At 35.8% G+C, this 18,981-nt stretch overlaps 1 protein-coding gene across 2 annotated transcripts in view; it reads right to left on the bottom strand.

Moving 5' to 3' along the window:
• LOC149065453 (uncharacterized) overlaps window positions 1-18,981 on the bottom strand; it is a 115,398-nt gene that overhangs the window by 65,123 nt on the left and 31,294 nt on the right. The window contains exon 1 of one of the 2 annotated variants that reach the window (XM_089253803.1): window positions 2,766-2,943. The exons of the other annotated variant lie outside the window; for it this stretch is intronic. Within the exon in view, the coding sequence (XP_089109929.1) occupies window positions 2,766-2,850 (85 nt within the window). The 5' untranslated portion in view covers window positions 2,851-2,943. Of the gene's footprint in view, window positions 1-2,765; window positions 2,944-18,981 lie in introns of those variants that run through there. 2 annotated transcript variants of the gene reach the window in all.

Here is an 18,981-nt window from a genome sequence, read left to right as displayed (position 1 = left end):
TTAATTATGTTGCTTAATGATTTTTTATACATTTTGAAATGCTTAAAATTTGATTAAAAGTTAACATGAGGCACAACGATAATATTTGCTTTTTAATTGCGTATGAGTAATGTTTTTATTTTAATTAAAAATATGTCGCAATTCACGCTCGCAACAATGCCCATGTTAAAATTCTCTGTACGGAAGCGGATCATACTCCCCCTTTTCAATGCTTCTACATTTTAACCCATATTTTCACTTATGCCTTCTACATTTATCGTGGATATAATCATAATTATGCGTAAAAGGAATTAAAATTACACTGGTGAAATAAATTAAGAGAATTTACATATTTTATCGAATTTCATGAAAAGAACTGAACTGAATGTAAAACCACTGCTTCTACACAAAAATGCAAATCTAGTACGTCAAATACGTAAGCGTACACGTGTGTGTAGGTGGAGCCAGTAGAGAAACAGGCTTTATAAGCGCGCGTAAGTTAAGACGCATTTCGTTCGCTAGCACACCTCGGCGAATTTCTTGGTGTTATTTTGCAGCAATCGGTTAATTTCAAATTTTAACAGTAAAAATGAGTAACCACCAACGTTTAGATGATGGAATGAGGTGGCGAATTGTGGGGAGGCTAGAAGCAGGCCAATCTCAAGTCCAGATTTGTACAGAGTTCAATTTAACGCCCAGCGTCGTGTGTAACTTAAGAAACAGTTCCAGGATACATGATCCATCGAGAGAAAGCCTGGGCAAGGTCGTCCAAGAGCCACGACGGCCAGAGAAGATCGCCATTTGTCGATAATAGCGAGGCATAACAGGAGTACTATAGCTTCTCAGCTCTCTCGTGACTTGTATGCAGCCACGGGAACCCGTGTATCAAGGGTGACTGTTTCCAAAAGACTTCATGAGAGAGGGTTGTCTGCAAGAAGACCTGCTGTTTGCGTCCCGCTCACTTCTACGGACAGGAGAATCCGTTTATCATGGTGCAGAGAGCATAGAGATTGGAGTATGGATCAATGGGTGAACGTTCTCTTCACTGATGAGTCCCGGTTCAGCCTAAGCACCGATTATCGCCGTACGTTCATATGGAGAGAACCAGGGACCCGCTACCTACTCTCCAATGTCCGCGAAATCGACCATTATGGCGGAGCAGGTTTAATGGTCTGGGCAGGCATCATGTTGGATGGCCGCATACCTCTCCATGTCTTTGAAAGAGGCACTGTGACTGGTGTGAGGTATAGGGATGAGGTCTTGGAGCCATATGTTTGCCTTTTCAGGGGTGCAGTTGGCCCCGAGTTCATTTTAATGGACGATAACGCGAGGCCACATAGAGCTCTTCTGCTAGACGATTTTCTAGAGAGTGAGGATATTCGCGGGATGGATTGGCCAGCCACATCTCCAGACTTTAACCCTAAGAGCATGTCTGGGACGCTCTGGGGAGGGCAATTGCAACTCGCAACACCCTCCGGGAACCATCCAGGGAATGAAAACAGCGTTGCTGAACGAGTGGGACCAATTGCCACACGAAATGATAAACTGCCTTATTTCAAGTATGAAATCACGCTGCGAGACCTGTATATCTGTAAAAGGGGACCATACCCATCTATTAACCCATTTTTTTGTTTATTCTGCAACCGCTGTTTCATACCTTCCGACTCCAACGAGTTTTACGCACGATCATGCGTGTGTGTATTACAATTATTGAATGGTTATTTGTTTTGTATAGTATCAATGTATGTACATATCAAATTTCATTAAAATCGGTACAGTAGTTCTAGAGATAATCGACAAAGTCTGCAAATCCTCTTAATTTCTTACACCAGTGTATGAACAGTGTCATATCATTAGATGAACACAATTTTCAGTTGGATCACTTTGGAAGCGGATATATGCGAGTGTATAAATAACAGTTGCAAGGTAAGGCTTGAAACCCAAAAAATTTTAAATTTTGCAGGGACGAATTCTTTCAAACAAAAGGGCAATAAAATATCTAAAAAAAATTCAAAAGATTTCTATACAATAAGAAAACCTTGTTAATCAAACCTTATGGTATTTACAAATAAAGTAAACCTGTATAAGTTAACTTGTCCATTTGTTGAGTAGAACTGTTTTCAGGGAAGAAATATAGGATTATTTGGGACTAGACCTTTGTAAGTTGACCCGAAAATTGTTGTACCGTAGGTGGTCTACTTACACAGGTTTTACCATAAATTGCTAAAACAATCAATTAATTGCATAATTAAAGTATGGATAGAAAATTCTAGGGTATATTTTTTTGCCATATATTTTGACGTGTCTATACAACTGATGTCATGCATTTAAAAAAGTATTCAGAGATTAGCCATATGCTTGGATGAGCATTCCGATCATTGCCATGAGTATGAATAGTTAATGAGTTTTAAAAATCGATGTTGAGCTCAAAGGAGCATAAAAAGGGAATATCAAGTGGAATAGCACCCAACACATTTTGGTCGTGAAGAAAAATATATACATAAAAAAGCAAACAGCTGTGGACATTTTGCAAACATCGTAAAATGTCGGGAGAGTAAAAAAATTCAACGTGATTTTCTGAATGAATACGACCAAACAGCTGCACGGAAATTTCACATCTGCGCACGATTACAACTTACCACGGAAGGGTGGAAAGGAGGAACAACTATGATGATGAGGAGAAATTCATTAAGCACGAGTTACTCGCCGGAAAGAAAATAAGAGCCGTCCAGTGTCAGTCACTCATCATCGGCCATATGGGTATAAATCTTAGTCTCTCAACTTACCTCCAATTCTCTGTTTCGGCGGGAACATGGAAACGCTGCTGGATGAGATCAGCCCATAAAAAAGTAAAGGTGCCCAAAACAGCATGTCTTGAAAATCGTCCCGTTAAAATAAAAAAAATAAAAACCGAAAGCGCGAGATATTATGGTTGTGTTATTGTGGCTCGTGCATGCAGTTTGGAGAGCGTGAAGAGCAAATGTGGCTCTCGCGCTTCTATTGCCATCAAAGAAGTCGATGTCGAGATATGCGCGCGCTTTCGTTACAGTAGCTCAGTACGAAACCTATCGTTGTCACCATGGTAACGACGTCTTTTTCCTCACGATTCTACCCCCCATCAGTGACTTGTTCAAGTGCTATGAATGAAAGCAAGAGAAAGAGCATTGGCGAAGTTTTCTCCACATGTATGGGGATTGGGTCAGAGAAGCGAGTACAGGTAACAAGAAAAATCTCACCTTCATTGTATTATGGAAATCTTAGCAGAAACATTTACTGCATAATAAACAAACCTGCCCGATTCACCAAAGAAACAATATGCAAATTACACAAGTAAAACTCAGCTGCAGCTGAATGTTTATTAAAAGTTTTACGTCAGATATTTTAATATGTATACATTTAACTTATTCATAAGATATTGGCTCAACAACGCACTTAAAAAACTCGAAACAACAAAAATGTCTACATATTGTTTCACAAAAACCGTTACTTACTGGGGTTAATTGAATGGAAGGCAACGAGCTTCCCTGAAGATAAAATATACATATCAGAAGTGACTGTTTTGTGCTTGAAGGCAGAAATCGCAGTTTCACAAGCCGAAGCATTACACCCCTACACTGTGAAAAAAAACTTGATAGTATTCTTCGCCTCTGTGTCCGAGGATAACTTCTGTCCTCTTTTATGTGTTTATTGAGAGGAGCTTAACAAGTTGAAGTCACAGAGTGACAGTCCCAGACTCTAGGGGGGACGTTCCAGTACTTCACTGCAAAATCTGTCTAGATTTTTTTTAATATGCCCACACAAAAACGGGCGGAAGCGGTATGCATTCCAGGACGTTGGTTCTATATGGCACGACGCAGACATGTAATGTCTCCTAGAACGCCCCACTATTGACAGTGGTTCCGTGTTCAAGGTACTGAATCAAGAGCAAAGTCATTATAGAAGATTGTTAACATGAAGCTGCACGAGTGAACTTGACGGTCAGCCTACTCGTACTGCTTACTATCAAGGATTTCTTCATCCGAATGCGTAATGTCGAACTGATGTGATGCACATTCAACATCGCCGCAACTGCGAGGTGCAAACAAAACAACACACCTGACTTTTGGTTCGAACAAACCATGTTTCACTTAAGAGTTGAATGTTATTACTATCTCGGATGCAACTAGGGTCACCGATTTGGGAATTCTCATTGACGGGCGGCTTAGGTTTTTTGAATATTGTTCAGCGGTGGTCAAAAAAGTGAATACAGAGTGCGCGGTTTCATTCTTAAAAAGGTCTCTTCGCGTCCCTAACGTCATTCTTTCGCTTTTTCGAGGCTTATTCCGCCCTGGACTGGAGTATGCCGTAAGGTTTTGGAAACCATACCTACAGAGGGACATAGACATGGTTGAAGGGGTGCAGAGAACTGCTACATATATATATATGCTTTTGTTCTCTCACAAGGCTTGAGCTGTAAAGAAAGACTTAATTTCTTGAATATGTTTACATTGGAGGAAAGCAGATGTTTCGGCGGATATAATCGAAGTGTTTAAAATTTTCAACGGGATGGATAGGATGGATCATGATTTATTAATACACCGTCAATCAACAGCTTCGGCTAAGGCAGTGTTGCTCAACCACCGGGCCCATACACCATTAATACAGGGCCGCGAGTGATTGACCGTTTTCTTTTTCCCAATTACTTTTCCGTTAGTCGTATGTTTGACTGGGCGTTCCATTTACAAAAATAAATGAAACCGGGCCGCGGGCTTCCAAAGGTTGAGAATCACTGGGTTAGGGGACATCAGTATAGATTGGTAAAAGACAATTTTGCAACCAGGCCAATTTGCCTGTTGTGGCATTTGTATTTCAATTTTGTGTAATATGATGATTTTTTTTCTCACCTTTACGTTTGAGCGCATCTTATTAGTTACAGAAGGTTGGTGTACGTATATGTAGTCTTGCGCATACACGCGACTTGTTATCGCTTGTAGTAGCTTCCAGTGAACGGCAAGCCTTAATGGGGTTGATTAAATAGGGACTATTAACTCTCCGTACATCAAAATTGTGTAAGTATAAGATGCGGTCGAATGTAAAGGTGAGAAGGAAAAAACATCACATATAATACAAAAGTCGAGTATGGTGTTTTGTACCTTGAAACGACGACGATTAGGATAACATAGTGTTCAAAGTTTTGTCCATTCTTCTCTGTCTCAGTACAAAGTAAAATAAATTCTACAAACATTCGAACAAAACTCTATTGACATATAGATATTTATCTTCACCTTTTCAACTTTCTTATATAGATCCCAGACATGTTTAACTGATGATAAATTTATTTCTAAGCCCGGCATTGCACTATAAATGTTTTTTAAATGTTCTTTTATAAAACTTGAAAAATGCAATCAAAAAGCTTATCACTTAAATTCGAGCAAATGCAATCGATGAGCCTATTGGTTGCATTTTCAAGTTTTATAAATTTCTTATAGTGTAATCTCCCGGCCTTACCACTTATACGTCATGTAGCTACATTTGTTTCGAATGTCTTTTGTGCCCCTACCATATTTTCATATTATTTTGATTTACTATGTCTTGATGAATGTAATCGAATTAAATATTCGTCTGAAGCTGGAAAAACATATCAGAAAGTGCATTACTAAAAACTCGCAAATTTCATTTTTTGAGACATAATTTGCCACTTGATGGGAAAACGCTCCTAATTACTTGTAAAAATGATTATGTTCGAAAGTGTCTGTACGATTATTTCTCACGTTAAATAATTCAATATCGAAAACAAAAAAATTTCACTCATAATTTAATAATTACGATATAAACGCGATTACGAGTATTTACCCCCATTTTGATCTCAAGTCTATCTTAAAACACCTTCTTGTGTGAACATGTGATAATTATTTTCATGACGGATAAAAGCATTTGCGATTCACCTTCACATATTCCGTCATCGTCTTCCAATCAGCTTAGCAAACAAATCTTACTCAGAAAATTAGATTAAGGCCAAATTTCATTCTTTCATATTTTCATAATCCATGGGGAAGAAGAATGCCTTTGCACTTTTACACAAGGTCCTTTTCTTTTCTGACTCGCTCGTTTGATGACATAAAGCAGAATAAAACAAAGAGCGGAAAAATTGATTCTTTAGTATGTCGAAGGAAACTTCCAAGAGACTGATAAAGAAACATTGTTACCTTATCAACTATAAGCAAGCTACAAAAAATTACTTTTTTACATGATATTTTAACTAACGTCATTTTTCTCGAAAATAAATACAGTCGAACTTAGTTAACGAAGTTTGAAGTCATTGAAAAAAGTTCGAATTATTAAAAATTCAAATTATCCAATTAATCCATCCTGGATCTGTAAAATGACTACAAATTAGCAACTCGATCATTCACATAGGATGATAATTACCAATTACTAAAATTTCAACATCGGCTTTGAAAATGTTTCCCAAATTTGGAAAATATATATATATAATTGATCTTAGCTGCTGCATTATTCTACTGTTCTGGAATCAGCATCGCTGCAGAACTTCTTGACCATGTTCAAAGCCTGATTTACGGAAACAGTTCATGATCACCGTTACGAAACTATTTCTCAAATTTTGCTTATCATTCTTATGCTATCAAGGAAATATACTTTCATTAATGTATTACGATCTGAACTTTCCGATACTTTCCATACTCTGAATGACAACAAAAATATTCAGATTTTGAATGTTACACCTTGATCTATAGGTTGAAAAGCATAATCGGTATTAAGTGGTACACAATCTCTGCAGTTGACTCCAGTTGAACAATGTTATAAATGGGCATTAATTCATCAAAGAAGGAGTGGAGAAAAACAGAATTTTCTAACTTTTATTAGTCTTTAAAATTTTTTTATTTAAAAATTTGATCGAGAAAAGCAAAGTCTGGCTTCTTGCAGAATTTTTGCCAAATTAAATTTGCTCATACAAATATTATGATTTTTTTCCTTTCAACTTCGAATTATCCAAAAAATTAGAAATTAAACAAGAAATTTTAGCTGTTAACACTGTTACATCCATCTCTAAAGTAAGTGACATAATCACTATGTATAGAAACTCACATTTTTTTCTCATTGTTGTCACAGTATCCTGACATCCTGAAACCAATTTTGTTTCCAACAAATTCTAAACATGATTTTAAACATTATATAGTGACTAAGGCCAACCAGTTCATTCAAAAGCCAGACAACTTGACCCAAAGAGACTTTTAACTGTTAAGCAAGAATTTAAATTCATGCTCGATAACAATATAATTAGACCATCAAATTCTCAATGGGCAAGCCCTTTACATCTAGTTCAAAAATATGATGGGACTTATCGTCCTTGTGGTGATTACAGGCGACTGAATTCACAAACAGTCCCTGACTGATACCCTAACCCGAGAATTGAAGATTTCCATCATATTATAAAAGACACTAAAAATTTTTCGAAAATTGATTTACTCAAAGCGTATTTTCAAATACCTATACAGAAGATGATAAATGCAAAACAGCAGTTATTACACCTTTTGGGCTCTATGCATTTAACGTAATGAGTTTATTTAAAAAATACCCCAGCAACTTTTCAGAGATTCATTCACGAGGTTTTTAGAGGACTTGATTTTGTTTTTCCACATTTGGATGATGTCCTGATTGCATCAATCAACGAGGAACAACATAAACATCATATCAAACAAGTTCTCGACCGATTGAACCAATACGGTCTGCGTATCAACATCTCAAAATCGATTATCGCAGTTCCAGAAATCGAGTTTTTAGGCTATTTGATAACATCGAAAGGTTCGCGTCCATTACCATCAAAAGTCCAAGCTGTATTAGATTATAAACTACTGGAAACGATCCATGACCTTAGGACCTTCCTAGGAATGGTGAATTTTTATCATAAGTACCTAAAAAATGCAGCAAAGGAACAAGCAATTTTGCACAACTACTTCCAAGGTGCCAAGAAAAAAAAGGTAAGAGAAAAATACAATGGACTGAAGAGGCCAAAGAACAATTCCAACGATGTAAACAAGATCTAGCTAATACTGCATTATTATCTTTTCTCGATTCTGAGCTACCTCTGCCCCTTTGTACTGATGCCTCGGATTTCGCGATTGGAGCAGTGGTGCAACAGTATGAAAATGATGGATGGAAACCTCTCGCATTCTATTCAAAGAAACTCAGCAATGCTGAAAGGAACTATAGCTCGTATGAGCGTGAAGTTTTAGGAATTTATCTCTCCAAACATTTCAAGTATCTCCTCGAAGGAAGAAAGTTCACTATTTTCACAGATCAAAAGCCTCTAATATATGCGTTCCACCAGAAACAGCTTCACCACGACAAATTCGTCAACTGCAGAATATCTCAGAATTTTTAACAGATATTTAACATGTGAAAGGACAAGATAATATCGTTGCAGATAACACTGTCAAGAATGAGTGAAATATCTCTCATCGATTATGACAAAATTGCAGAAGATCAAACCATGATGAGGAATTCAGAAATCTACAGAAAAACACTACCTTGAAATTCAAGCAACATCCACTTCCATCTGGAAAATTTTTATGGTGCGACACGTCCACAAATAACATTCGGTCGTACATTCCTGAATCGTATCGAATGGGACTGTTTCAACATTTCCATGATTTTCTCACCCAGGAATCAAATCTTCAGTAAAACTGATGACGTCGAAATTCATCTGGCAAAACATCAAGAAAGATGTACAACAATGGACGAAATCATGCTTGCCGTGCCAGAGAAACAAAGTTACTCGTCATACCAAGTCTTCACTCGGTGAATATCCAGAAACTTCACAAAGATTTTGTGATGTCCATATTGATCTAATTGGTCCCTTGCCTCCTTCAAATGGACATGTTTATTGCTTGAATTGCATAGACCGTTACACGAATTGGTTGGAAGTTATTTCTTTAGAAAACATATCAGCAGAAACAGTCGCGAAAACGTTCTACAGTAATTGGATTGCACGATTTGGATGCCCACAACGTCTGGTCACAGATCGTGGAGCACAATTTGTTTTTTAGCACTGTATATTTTTTTATAGAACTTTTTTAAGCATTCAGAATATTCTGTAACTCCATTCATTGTTTCAGTTAATTTCTTTTATTCTTTACTTTACTTTATTTAGACAAGATCAAAAACATACTAAGACAAAAAGAAAACTACAAAACAAACACTATTTGACCCAAAGGGATATAATCCTTCCATGGGTCATAAACAGTAACACGAATGGGACAATCTTCTCGGCAACCTTGAGAGGAAGTGTAAAAAAACAACAATACTCAATAATATTACACAATAATATTCAATATCAAAATTAAGAATATTACTTAAATGTTAACCTTCTCTCAAATTACAGTGATTAGTTAATCATCAAATAAAATGAACTGTTCAATATTCGTTATTTCAAGTACGCAATTTATTATAGCTTTTTTAAACATATTAAGTGAAAACTGTTGTCTATTAATACCATTAAACTCATTGCATAACCTTGGAGCAAGAAAGCATAAAGATTTTTTATAAATTGTTTTTCTTGGTAATGGCATATGATATAGATTTTCTGTTCGCATAGTACTTCTGTGTGTAATTGCTTTTGGGATACCAGTCAGGATTTTTATACATGAAACAGCAATACTTTATAGACGTACGTTAAAATGAATTAGTAATACATCGCATTGCGAGAAATTATTGTTAATGTGCAGAATATCGAATGCGGAATCAAATGCCTTGCTAATATCAATAGAGACAGCTGCTACCTTTTTATGATTATTTATATGATTTGTTATGTAATCCATAAATTTAGTCGTAGCCATTTCAGTGTTCATTTTTTCTCTAAAACCAAATTGACAATGGAAATAATAATTAATAGCTTTTAAATAAGAATTAAGTTGTTTAATCCATTTTCCTATTAATTTTGACATAACAGGCAAATCCATTGAGATAGGTCTGTGGTCGTTCAGATCCTCTTTGTTACCCGTTTTGTATATGGGTTTGACAATAGATTTTTTGAGTTCCGTAAAAAATTTTGTTGATCAGATGAATTATAACCGATGGGTGGTGACGATAAATAATCTTGAGCATTCTGGTTGTTAACCCATCACTTCCCGCAGGTTTTCTATTATTTAGTGATTTAATTAAATTATCAAGTTGTGTGAAATCAATTTTACGAAGAACAAATGAATTAATATTTAAATTTTCAATGAGTAAAATTACTCTCGATTGTTTATATCATTTTCTACCCGATCAATAAAATTGGTATTAAAAGCGTTAGCTAGTCGATGTGGATTATCATAATTTGGTAGTGATATTTTTCTTATTATTTATAAAGTTATTTATGAATTTCCATTGTTCTCTTTTATTCGATCCTAAGATAGTGAATTTCTCTAAAATAGCCATCTTTACGTTTCTTCATTATTTTTTTAAATTAGCCTCATATTGTTTACACTCAATTTTATAGTCAAGTCTAAATAGTTTTTGCGGTATTTAATATGCAATTTTTCTTTAATATTTATCATTTTGATCAAGTCGTTTGTAATCCAATCGTGTCTTGTTTCATTTTAGGATTTAATATATATTTTTTGTAAATAAATTAGAATTTAAATTGATGATGTTTAAAAATGTTTATAGGCATTATCACAGTATGAGCTTCATCAAAGACACATATAAAGTTCGCATTTCTAATGAAGTTATCAAATAGTTCATAGCAAATCTAGGAGATTTTTCCTTATATATTAAATTATTACCATTATTATTTGGTAAATGTTTTTTTATGAAACCAATTAATAGATGATCAGAAATCCCTGCATCATAAACTCCCATTTTACATTGAAATGCATTTTTAAATCAGCGGAAAAATACATGGTCAACATCAGATGAATTTGTAATTCCAATTCTCGTGATACATTTTTCTAATGAGGAAAAACCATTTAAATAAAATAGATTAAAATAATCATTAACACCATTATCATCAGTATTGTAAAGATTTATATTCATATCACTCATAATAACCATATCTGAGTTTTGATATTTATTCATTATTTAGTTCCCTATTGAATTGATCAATGGTGAAGTTATGAGATCTATATATTAATGAGAAAATATTAAATTCACAAAATTTCAACGCCAATACTTCAGCCGCTGGAAACTGATTTGACATAAATTCAACTTTTACACCAGTTTTGATAAATACATAAACACCTCCAAATTGGTTATAATCACGACATTTATAATAACCACAATACCCTGGTATCATGTACATATTTACTTCACTCTCCTTAATCCAAATCTCAATAAAACATATTATATCAAAATTTTCATTAATGTTTATTTTAAGTAAACTAAAGCATTATGAAAATTTTTCCTCATACTTCTTATATTATACAAATAATATATGTATATTGCAATGACAGATTAGATACCATATTGTTTTTAGAAATCCAGAAACAGGCGAATCCAAGACAGCCACTTCAGCAACATCATGGTCTATATCAATATAATTTTCACTTAACAAATCAACCATTGTTCACACGCAGTTTTCCTAATTCACTAATGTCTCTTATTCTAAGCATAGTGGATGTTTCAATGCGGTCTCAGGAAGACCTTTCCACCTCTGGTCCAGGCAAAAATTTTTTCATCAGATAACTTAGCTCGAATTTGCGGAATAAAATTGCAACATACGACAGCTTACTACCCTCAAAGTAACGGAAAAATTGAACGATTACATAGGACATTGAAAACAGCATTAAAAGCTCGGAAGATCACTTGGACCGACAGCTTGCCTACAGTCCTGATTGATCTGAGATGTGCCGTTCCACCTGATTCCAATCATACCATTGCGCAAATGCTGTATGGACAATTCCTGGAGAGTTTTTCGATAAACCCGAAGTGAAAACAACACAGAGACGTTCGGCGGTAAACTTCAAGTGCAAATGGAGCTGCTCGGCCCAAGAAAAGTTTTATACAACTCAAAGCCTCCAGTATTCGTACCGATATTTGAAAACATGTTCACAAGTGTTCTTACGAGTAGACGGGGTTCGTAAATCTCTCGAATCCCCGTACGAAGGACCATATCCAGTGCAAAGCCGCACAGAAAAATATTTATTATAAAAATAAAGGACAAACAAGTGACTATATAAATCGACAAAAACCAGCATATGTTCTAAATAACTCTCAAACCATTCGCCATAAAACGTTGATTGTAAATGAACCAGAGAAGGCCGAACCCCAACTCTCGTAGTGGTCGCTTATTGAAATTCACACAGTAAGGTTCAAGTTTTGAATTCTGTGAACATATGTATTTATTTTAGACATATAGTTATTTTTTTGAAATTTTCGCAACTGATGTAGCTTTGTAATTTGTAATGTAACTTCGATACCGTAATATTTTTTGTACATATTTATCACATATTTCATGCAATATTTTCAGTATCCCTCTTATGTATCGTAATTAAAATTACAGGAGGGGGAGTGGTGTAGTGGCACCGTAAAATTATTGAAGAAACAGGCTTTAGCCTATACGTCGTCAAAATGCTATGTATAATCTAGTTGAGTGGAAACAAAAAAAATAAAAGTAGTCGTCGTCCCCCCACACTACGTTAGTCCTAGAAGAAGTAAAAAGGAGTTTTCACATAAGAATTTTTCTTCTCCTTATTTATACGTTGGCTCGGGAGAATACGATACCCCGAGATCAACAGTACATATAATTCATATTTAAACTACGCTTTCTTTCCACCTATAGCTAACGTGAAATCTCCGAAGAAATGAGAGATTTAAAATTTCTTGTGGCCATAAAAAAAAGAATTGATTCATTTAAAATTTTCCCAGTCTGGTAGAGTTCTTATAAAAATTAATTTTTCGATTTAAAATACAGTGAAACCTATCTAAGACGGACATTGTATGAGACGGAAACCTGTCTTAAGCGGAACAAATATATTGTCTAGTGAATAACTAATGCTTTTTCAATATTAGGAAACCTCTTTAAGACGTAAACTGTCTAACACGGAAACGGAAGGCATATTTAGTCTATTCGTGGATACAAAACTTGATAAAACGGAAAATTTTTTTGTCCAAGTGCAAGTTTTTTGTCCTTTGGATGGGAGGAAAGTTAAGCCGTTCTGATTCCCCCCCCCCCCTTTTGTTAGGCACGTCTTCAAAAACGATGAATACTTATTATTTATCTGAACTGGTTCTGGGGGGTCGGGCTTGAGAGGAAGAGGATTTACTATTCAAAATTTAGTAAAAGCTTGTTTAGCATTTCATTTATGATGGAAATGATGACTTGTTAGGAAACACTCCTATTTCTTGGAAAAAATTTGATAATTTCGGGAGAGTAATACGCGAGGGAGACTGAATTATTGCTCACAATTTAGCGATACCGTGTTTTGGCTACTGCAGAGATTTTCATTTAGTGTAGAGATGGTCACTAGCAACAAGAAACGCGTATTGAATTTCAACACAAAAGTGGAATTCGTAGAAGCGTAAAAAAAAAGCAAAATTTAAGTGTTACAGATATGCAGAATCTTTCTTTCATAAACGTCATTGGTTGTTAATCTCAGTATATTGTCAGTTTTTTAAAAAGGTATGCAATTTCTCAATTTTTATTTTAAATAGTGAAACCTCGCTACAACGATACGCGATATAACGATATCCTTTACTACGATAAATCCCTCGATATTTTTAGATTTTTGAAATCGCTATAAAACGATATTTTTTTTTTATATTTTGCTGAAAATCATTTTGAATTCATTTTTAACTTCGTCACTTGTTTTCCTTCTTCTGAAGGCATCTGATAACATCAATATTTTTCACTAAAAAAATCACCGAAAACTGAAGTTATTGTTATTGCTACTTTCTTTGTACGACACGAAAGTGCAATGCGGTAAACTTCTTTACAGGGGTAATGTATCTTGGTGAATTTTTATAATAAATTAATGAGATACAATTTTCTGCAATGAATAAATACATAAAAGCGCATTTTCTGATGGTATTAACAATGTCGATGTAGAAAAGATGGCAACAACAGCATAAATTTCATCACACGTAAGGATAATTTTGCTTCTCGATGTAATGATAATCCCTCTGCAACGATATTTTTATTGGTCCGCAAAATATCGTTATATCAGAGTTTCACTGTATTAAAAAATTTTAATTTTTGACAAAAGTAAGTGTTCAGTCTATTGCTATTCAAGAGAACGTTCTGTATTGCAGCTTAACTATTAGCGCATTAAATATGAAAAAAATTTCAAATGTATAGTTATTTTAAATAGCAAACATTAAAAAATTCAAAATAACATTATGCATGTCTCTGTTTAACACTCGTTGGTTTATAAAAGTTAGGGTGATGTTCTCAAAACTCTAGTTTCGTAAACGATAGAAATATTGAGTGCATATATTTTTATGTGCACCTCTATAAAACGGAAAATAATTTCAGTCTCTTGACCTTCCGTTTCATACAGGTTTTACTGTATATTATTTATGTAATTAACAGCAGCACGCAATTAAATTTTGGTGAAAAACGAAACAAAATCATAATTTCGGCTTCATTTTCTGAGTACACTACGAATCACGAGATAATTACTGATAAGGTAAAAGATCGTCCGATTGCAAAGTTATGAGAATTATCGGACTGCCAGAAACGTAGTAATTGGGTTGCTTACTTGCCACACACCCGGTTTATCACCACAAAGAAACTATAATTTTACCTTAAAAAAGGTGGCTAAGTGGGAAACGTGCTGTTTGTGGAAGCCGGTTCCATATCGGCAACACTACAAAGCTCCAAGCAGCCACACCTCAAAAACCGATTTTCGAGTGAGTTATGTGAGTATTTAAATTTCTTAAGGTCAGTTGTTTGCTGTGGTGATATTTTTTCAAAAATGAGACCAGCTCGCATTAGCGCCTCGAAGATGAAAAACCACAGAAAAGCAACTTCAGCCGGCCGCTGTGCGGTTGTGTGGGCGTAGTGATAGATTCTCAGCGCGAGGATCAAGGTTTCAAACCCCAGTGGTGGCACATTGGGGGTCGGCTGAATAGACATTCATAATTGTTTAGTGGGCTATGGCGGAAGTTGGTCTTCCCTTTGAAAAAATCTCGCCACGGCGATTAACAGACATTTAATTGCAGACATTAGACTATTTCTGTGCTTAGATGGAAAAATATCATATATATAAATGTATATGTGTGTGTGTGTCACTTTTCTCAAAAAATTGAGTTGTTCACATTCCGGAGTTTCGTTTGTCAAAAATTGGGAAGGTGGCAAAATTTCACCTTTCTCTTTCAGTTTATGACAAAGCAATGGAGGCGAATTGTAATAAGTCGAAAAGCCACAATAACGCATTTTGGCAAAATACTGTTTCCAAATTTGTCATCATGAAATTTTGATAAAGTGACGTATTACATTTTGCCACCTGGGCACAGATTTATTCATTATCGGGAAATAATCGGGAATGATCGGGAAATCGGTAGTCATGTTGGACGAAACCAAACAACTGTAATGCGGATATGTGATCGTTGGATGCAGGAGGGTACGACGGACCGACGTGTTCGATCGCATCCACCTCAGTGCACCACTTCACGTGATGACAGGCGTATTGTGCGTATGGCAGTGACGGATCGCTCAGCCACATCACGAACCATAGCACAGTACATTCAGTCTGTACCGCATCATCCAGTGTCTGCGCGTACCATTCGACGCCGTTTACAGCAGAGTGGTCTGTCCGCAAGACGTCCATTGCTTCGTCTACCCTTGACGCAGAACCACAGACGTCTCCGCCGCCAATGGTGCGATGAAAGAAGGATGTGGACGGCACAATGGAATGAAATTGTCTTTACTGACGAGTCACGCTTCTGTCTGCAACACCACGATGGTCGGATTCGAGTCTGGAGACACCGTGGAGAGAGGATGCTGAACAGCTGCGTTATGCACCGCCACATTGGTCCTGCACCGGGTATTATGGTATGGGGCGGTATTAGATATCACTCTCGCACTCCTCTGGTACGCATTGCCGGTACTTTAAAAAGCCAGCGCTACATCTCCGAGGTGCTGGAGCCAGTTGTCCTTCCTTACCTTCAGGGCTTGCCCACAGCCATATTTCAACAAGATAATGCGCGACCACACGTGGCACGCATTGTCCAAAGGTTCTTCGTAAATCGCCAGATTGAATTGCTTCCCTGGCCAGCTCGCTCTCCGGATCTTTCGCCGATAGAAAACATGTGGTCCATGGTTGCTCAACGATTGACCCAGATTACATCCCCAGCTGCCACACCAGATCAACTTTGGCAACGCGTGGAAGCTGCTTGGTCTGCTGTACCCCAAGAACACATCCAAAGTCTCTTTGAATCAATGCCGAGGCGTGTGGCAGCGGTGATCTCCAACAATGGCGGCTACTCCAGGGCTACTGATTTTGGCAGGAACCACACTTCACAGAAGTCTATAAATTTAATCATTTGATGCTTGGTCAATATGTTATCTACAAAATAAATATTGTTGCGATATCTCTTGTCTTTCTTGGTGTTGCAATTAGGGTGGCCAGCAGTGTATATAGATATGTCATTGAATTTCGATGAACATATTGCTTCAAAACATTGTTAAGACATTAGCTATATCTAATTTTATTTTGGTGTTCAGTACGGGTAAGACTTACTTTTCTTGATCACTTATAAATATAATTTTCATTTTTTTGTATTTTGAATTCTATAATCACGTTTCTGCATTTATTTACTTGTGTCTGTATATAAGCTGTAATTTTGCATCTATCGTTTTGAATCTAATAAATAAATCATTTGAATTTGAAAAAAAGTAAATAAATAATTATGATGTGATTTGGTGTAGTTCATTTTAGTTCTAATTAAAAGACTTTTTTTTTTATTGTTCTTCAATAGTCAATACATAACAAATTATATAACCTGGTACTTTACCATATACATAAAGGGTTAAAGCGGGTGTTTAATCAACCTGGGCTACCGCGCCCAAGTTGCGAGTGGCAGATGCAACCATCAGATATAATACATAGGTCTACACATAAAGATGGAGAAGTGAAGTAAATGTAGAAGACCGGTTTTCAACACATACATTTGATCATTTTTGATTGCGCTACGGTAATTTCCTGCACAGTGGCTAGAAGAAGGCTTATTAGACCAAGATGTACAGAGTATTACCGAATCTGAACGACTTCAACATTATATTCGTTATTTTCATAAATCTCACCAAGACGTTGGTGCGCTAACCCCTCGGTGGCGGGCATCGTGTTCGGTGATCGTTTTATCAATGCTTTCGGTTGTACCTCAGAGTCAGGAAAGATTCTAACGAAGCCGAATCGGATATCAAACTCACGACACCTCTGAACAACTTTTGGTACTTTAGGCGAATATCTTATCGACTTGGGCTGCCGCACCTTTGAACGCATACATCATTCTGGAATTTCGCTATGTCACGAGAAAAAAAGCTATCCGAAGTTGCGGTGGAAAAAATTCTGTATCACAAAAGTACTAGTAAATCCGAAATAGAGAGAGAGAGAAATAGCTAAAATAAGTAAAAGTTATCGAACAGTGGCACTCAAAATCTTTTACCGTTACCGTGATTCGTTGAAGTAAGCACCGCGTTTCCCCGCATCTTCTCCATCTTTGCAACTCAATTGCGTTTTTAGGCGATCGATATGGCTATATACCCATTGTTATTTTGATAAATGGTTCAAAATCTTTTGATTAACTAAATCAACTAAATCTTTTGACGAATGCAACAATATCAGTAGCGCCAGCTCATTTGCATCGTAACCTTGACATATGAATAAAGCAAAAGAAAGATATTTATCGACTTTTAGCTGAAATTTGTCTGTTTGGGGTTAATTAGCTCTTGTTGTCTTATTTTTCTTTTAGGATGGAGAATCGAAAGTGTGTTGGCAAATGTAGTTACCATGTATATATAGAAGGGATTGATTTATTTTATTTATCTTTATGGTGGGATTAGGAAGTTAATGGACAATAAACACTCTAAAATAAACGAAAATTCAGTAGATTTTTTCCAGAACGAGTAATTAAGGCTTTAAGTAAGGGGTAAAGTTAAGCTCAAGTGACACGTGATTTTTGGTATTTCACAACAATGTGTAGAACCGTGTTTAAAAATCTCGTTAACATGCAAAAAGTAATTTTCTTTCATTCATTGATCATTTTTGAAGCTCCGCGGTCATTTTCTGCACGCGTGGGCCAATCCTTCATTATTAATTATACAAATTAATAATAATCCTTTATTATCAATTATATTAATTGATAATAATAATTAATTGCACTAATTCTTAATTTCCTTTCAGTAAGAAAATTGTTTTCAATTTCTTCAGAATTCGGATGTTTGAATTTCATTCAAATATTGATTTTTTTAGATAAGACTTTCGTTTTCTTTCTATAAATTGGCTATTTCTACTCCGATTGTTTATATGAAATAGCATTTTCTATATCATATTCTGAGTTATAAGTGATACGTGCGTATATTAAAATATCAGAAATAAAGATTTTGTTGAATTTACGGTGAAATTGAAAAAAAATTATAAATTTTACCTCCTTACACCCTGTATTAACTAAGCATGATCCAATAGTTGCTCTGTAAATCGGTCTCACCGGATTACAAAATACCCAAGCACGTTGATCGGAAAGTTAAAAAAATGTCTAGTTACAGTAAACGATAAACTCACAACATTCCAAAAATAAATTCATTGCAACATTGTGCAGCAATTCACTGCTGCTAATTTGAAAAAGAATGATACAACTTACTAACATAAAGAGCATTTTGCACTACACCCATTTTGTAAGCTGCAGCGGCTCAAACATTCCGACCAATTCTTCCCTTCGGTGCTAAAATGCTAGTAAATTATCCTACGGCGATATAGCGCAGTTACGCTCTATCTACACGTTTCTTCCTTTTTTTAAAAAATCGATTCAAAAGTCTCCAATCTGTATTTTGATTCATACTAGTATCGGCTAACCATTTGCATT

The sequence above is a fragment of the Pholcus phalangioides genome, unplaced genomic scaffold, assembly GCF_987345545.1.
Source record: "Pholcus phalangioides strain wild (caught in Gottingen) unplaced genomic scaffold, Ppha-v1.0 ptg000039l_1, whole genome shotgun sequence".
Taxonomy (NCBI): domain Eukaryota; kingdom Metazoa; phylum Arthropoda; class Arachnida; order Araneae; family Pholcidae; genus Pholcus; species Pholcus phalangioides.
This window is presented reverse-complemented; position numbering and strand designations above follow the sequence as displayed.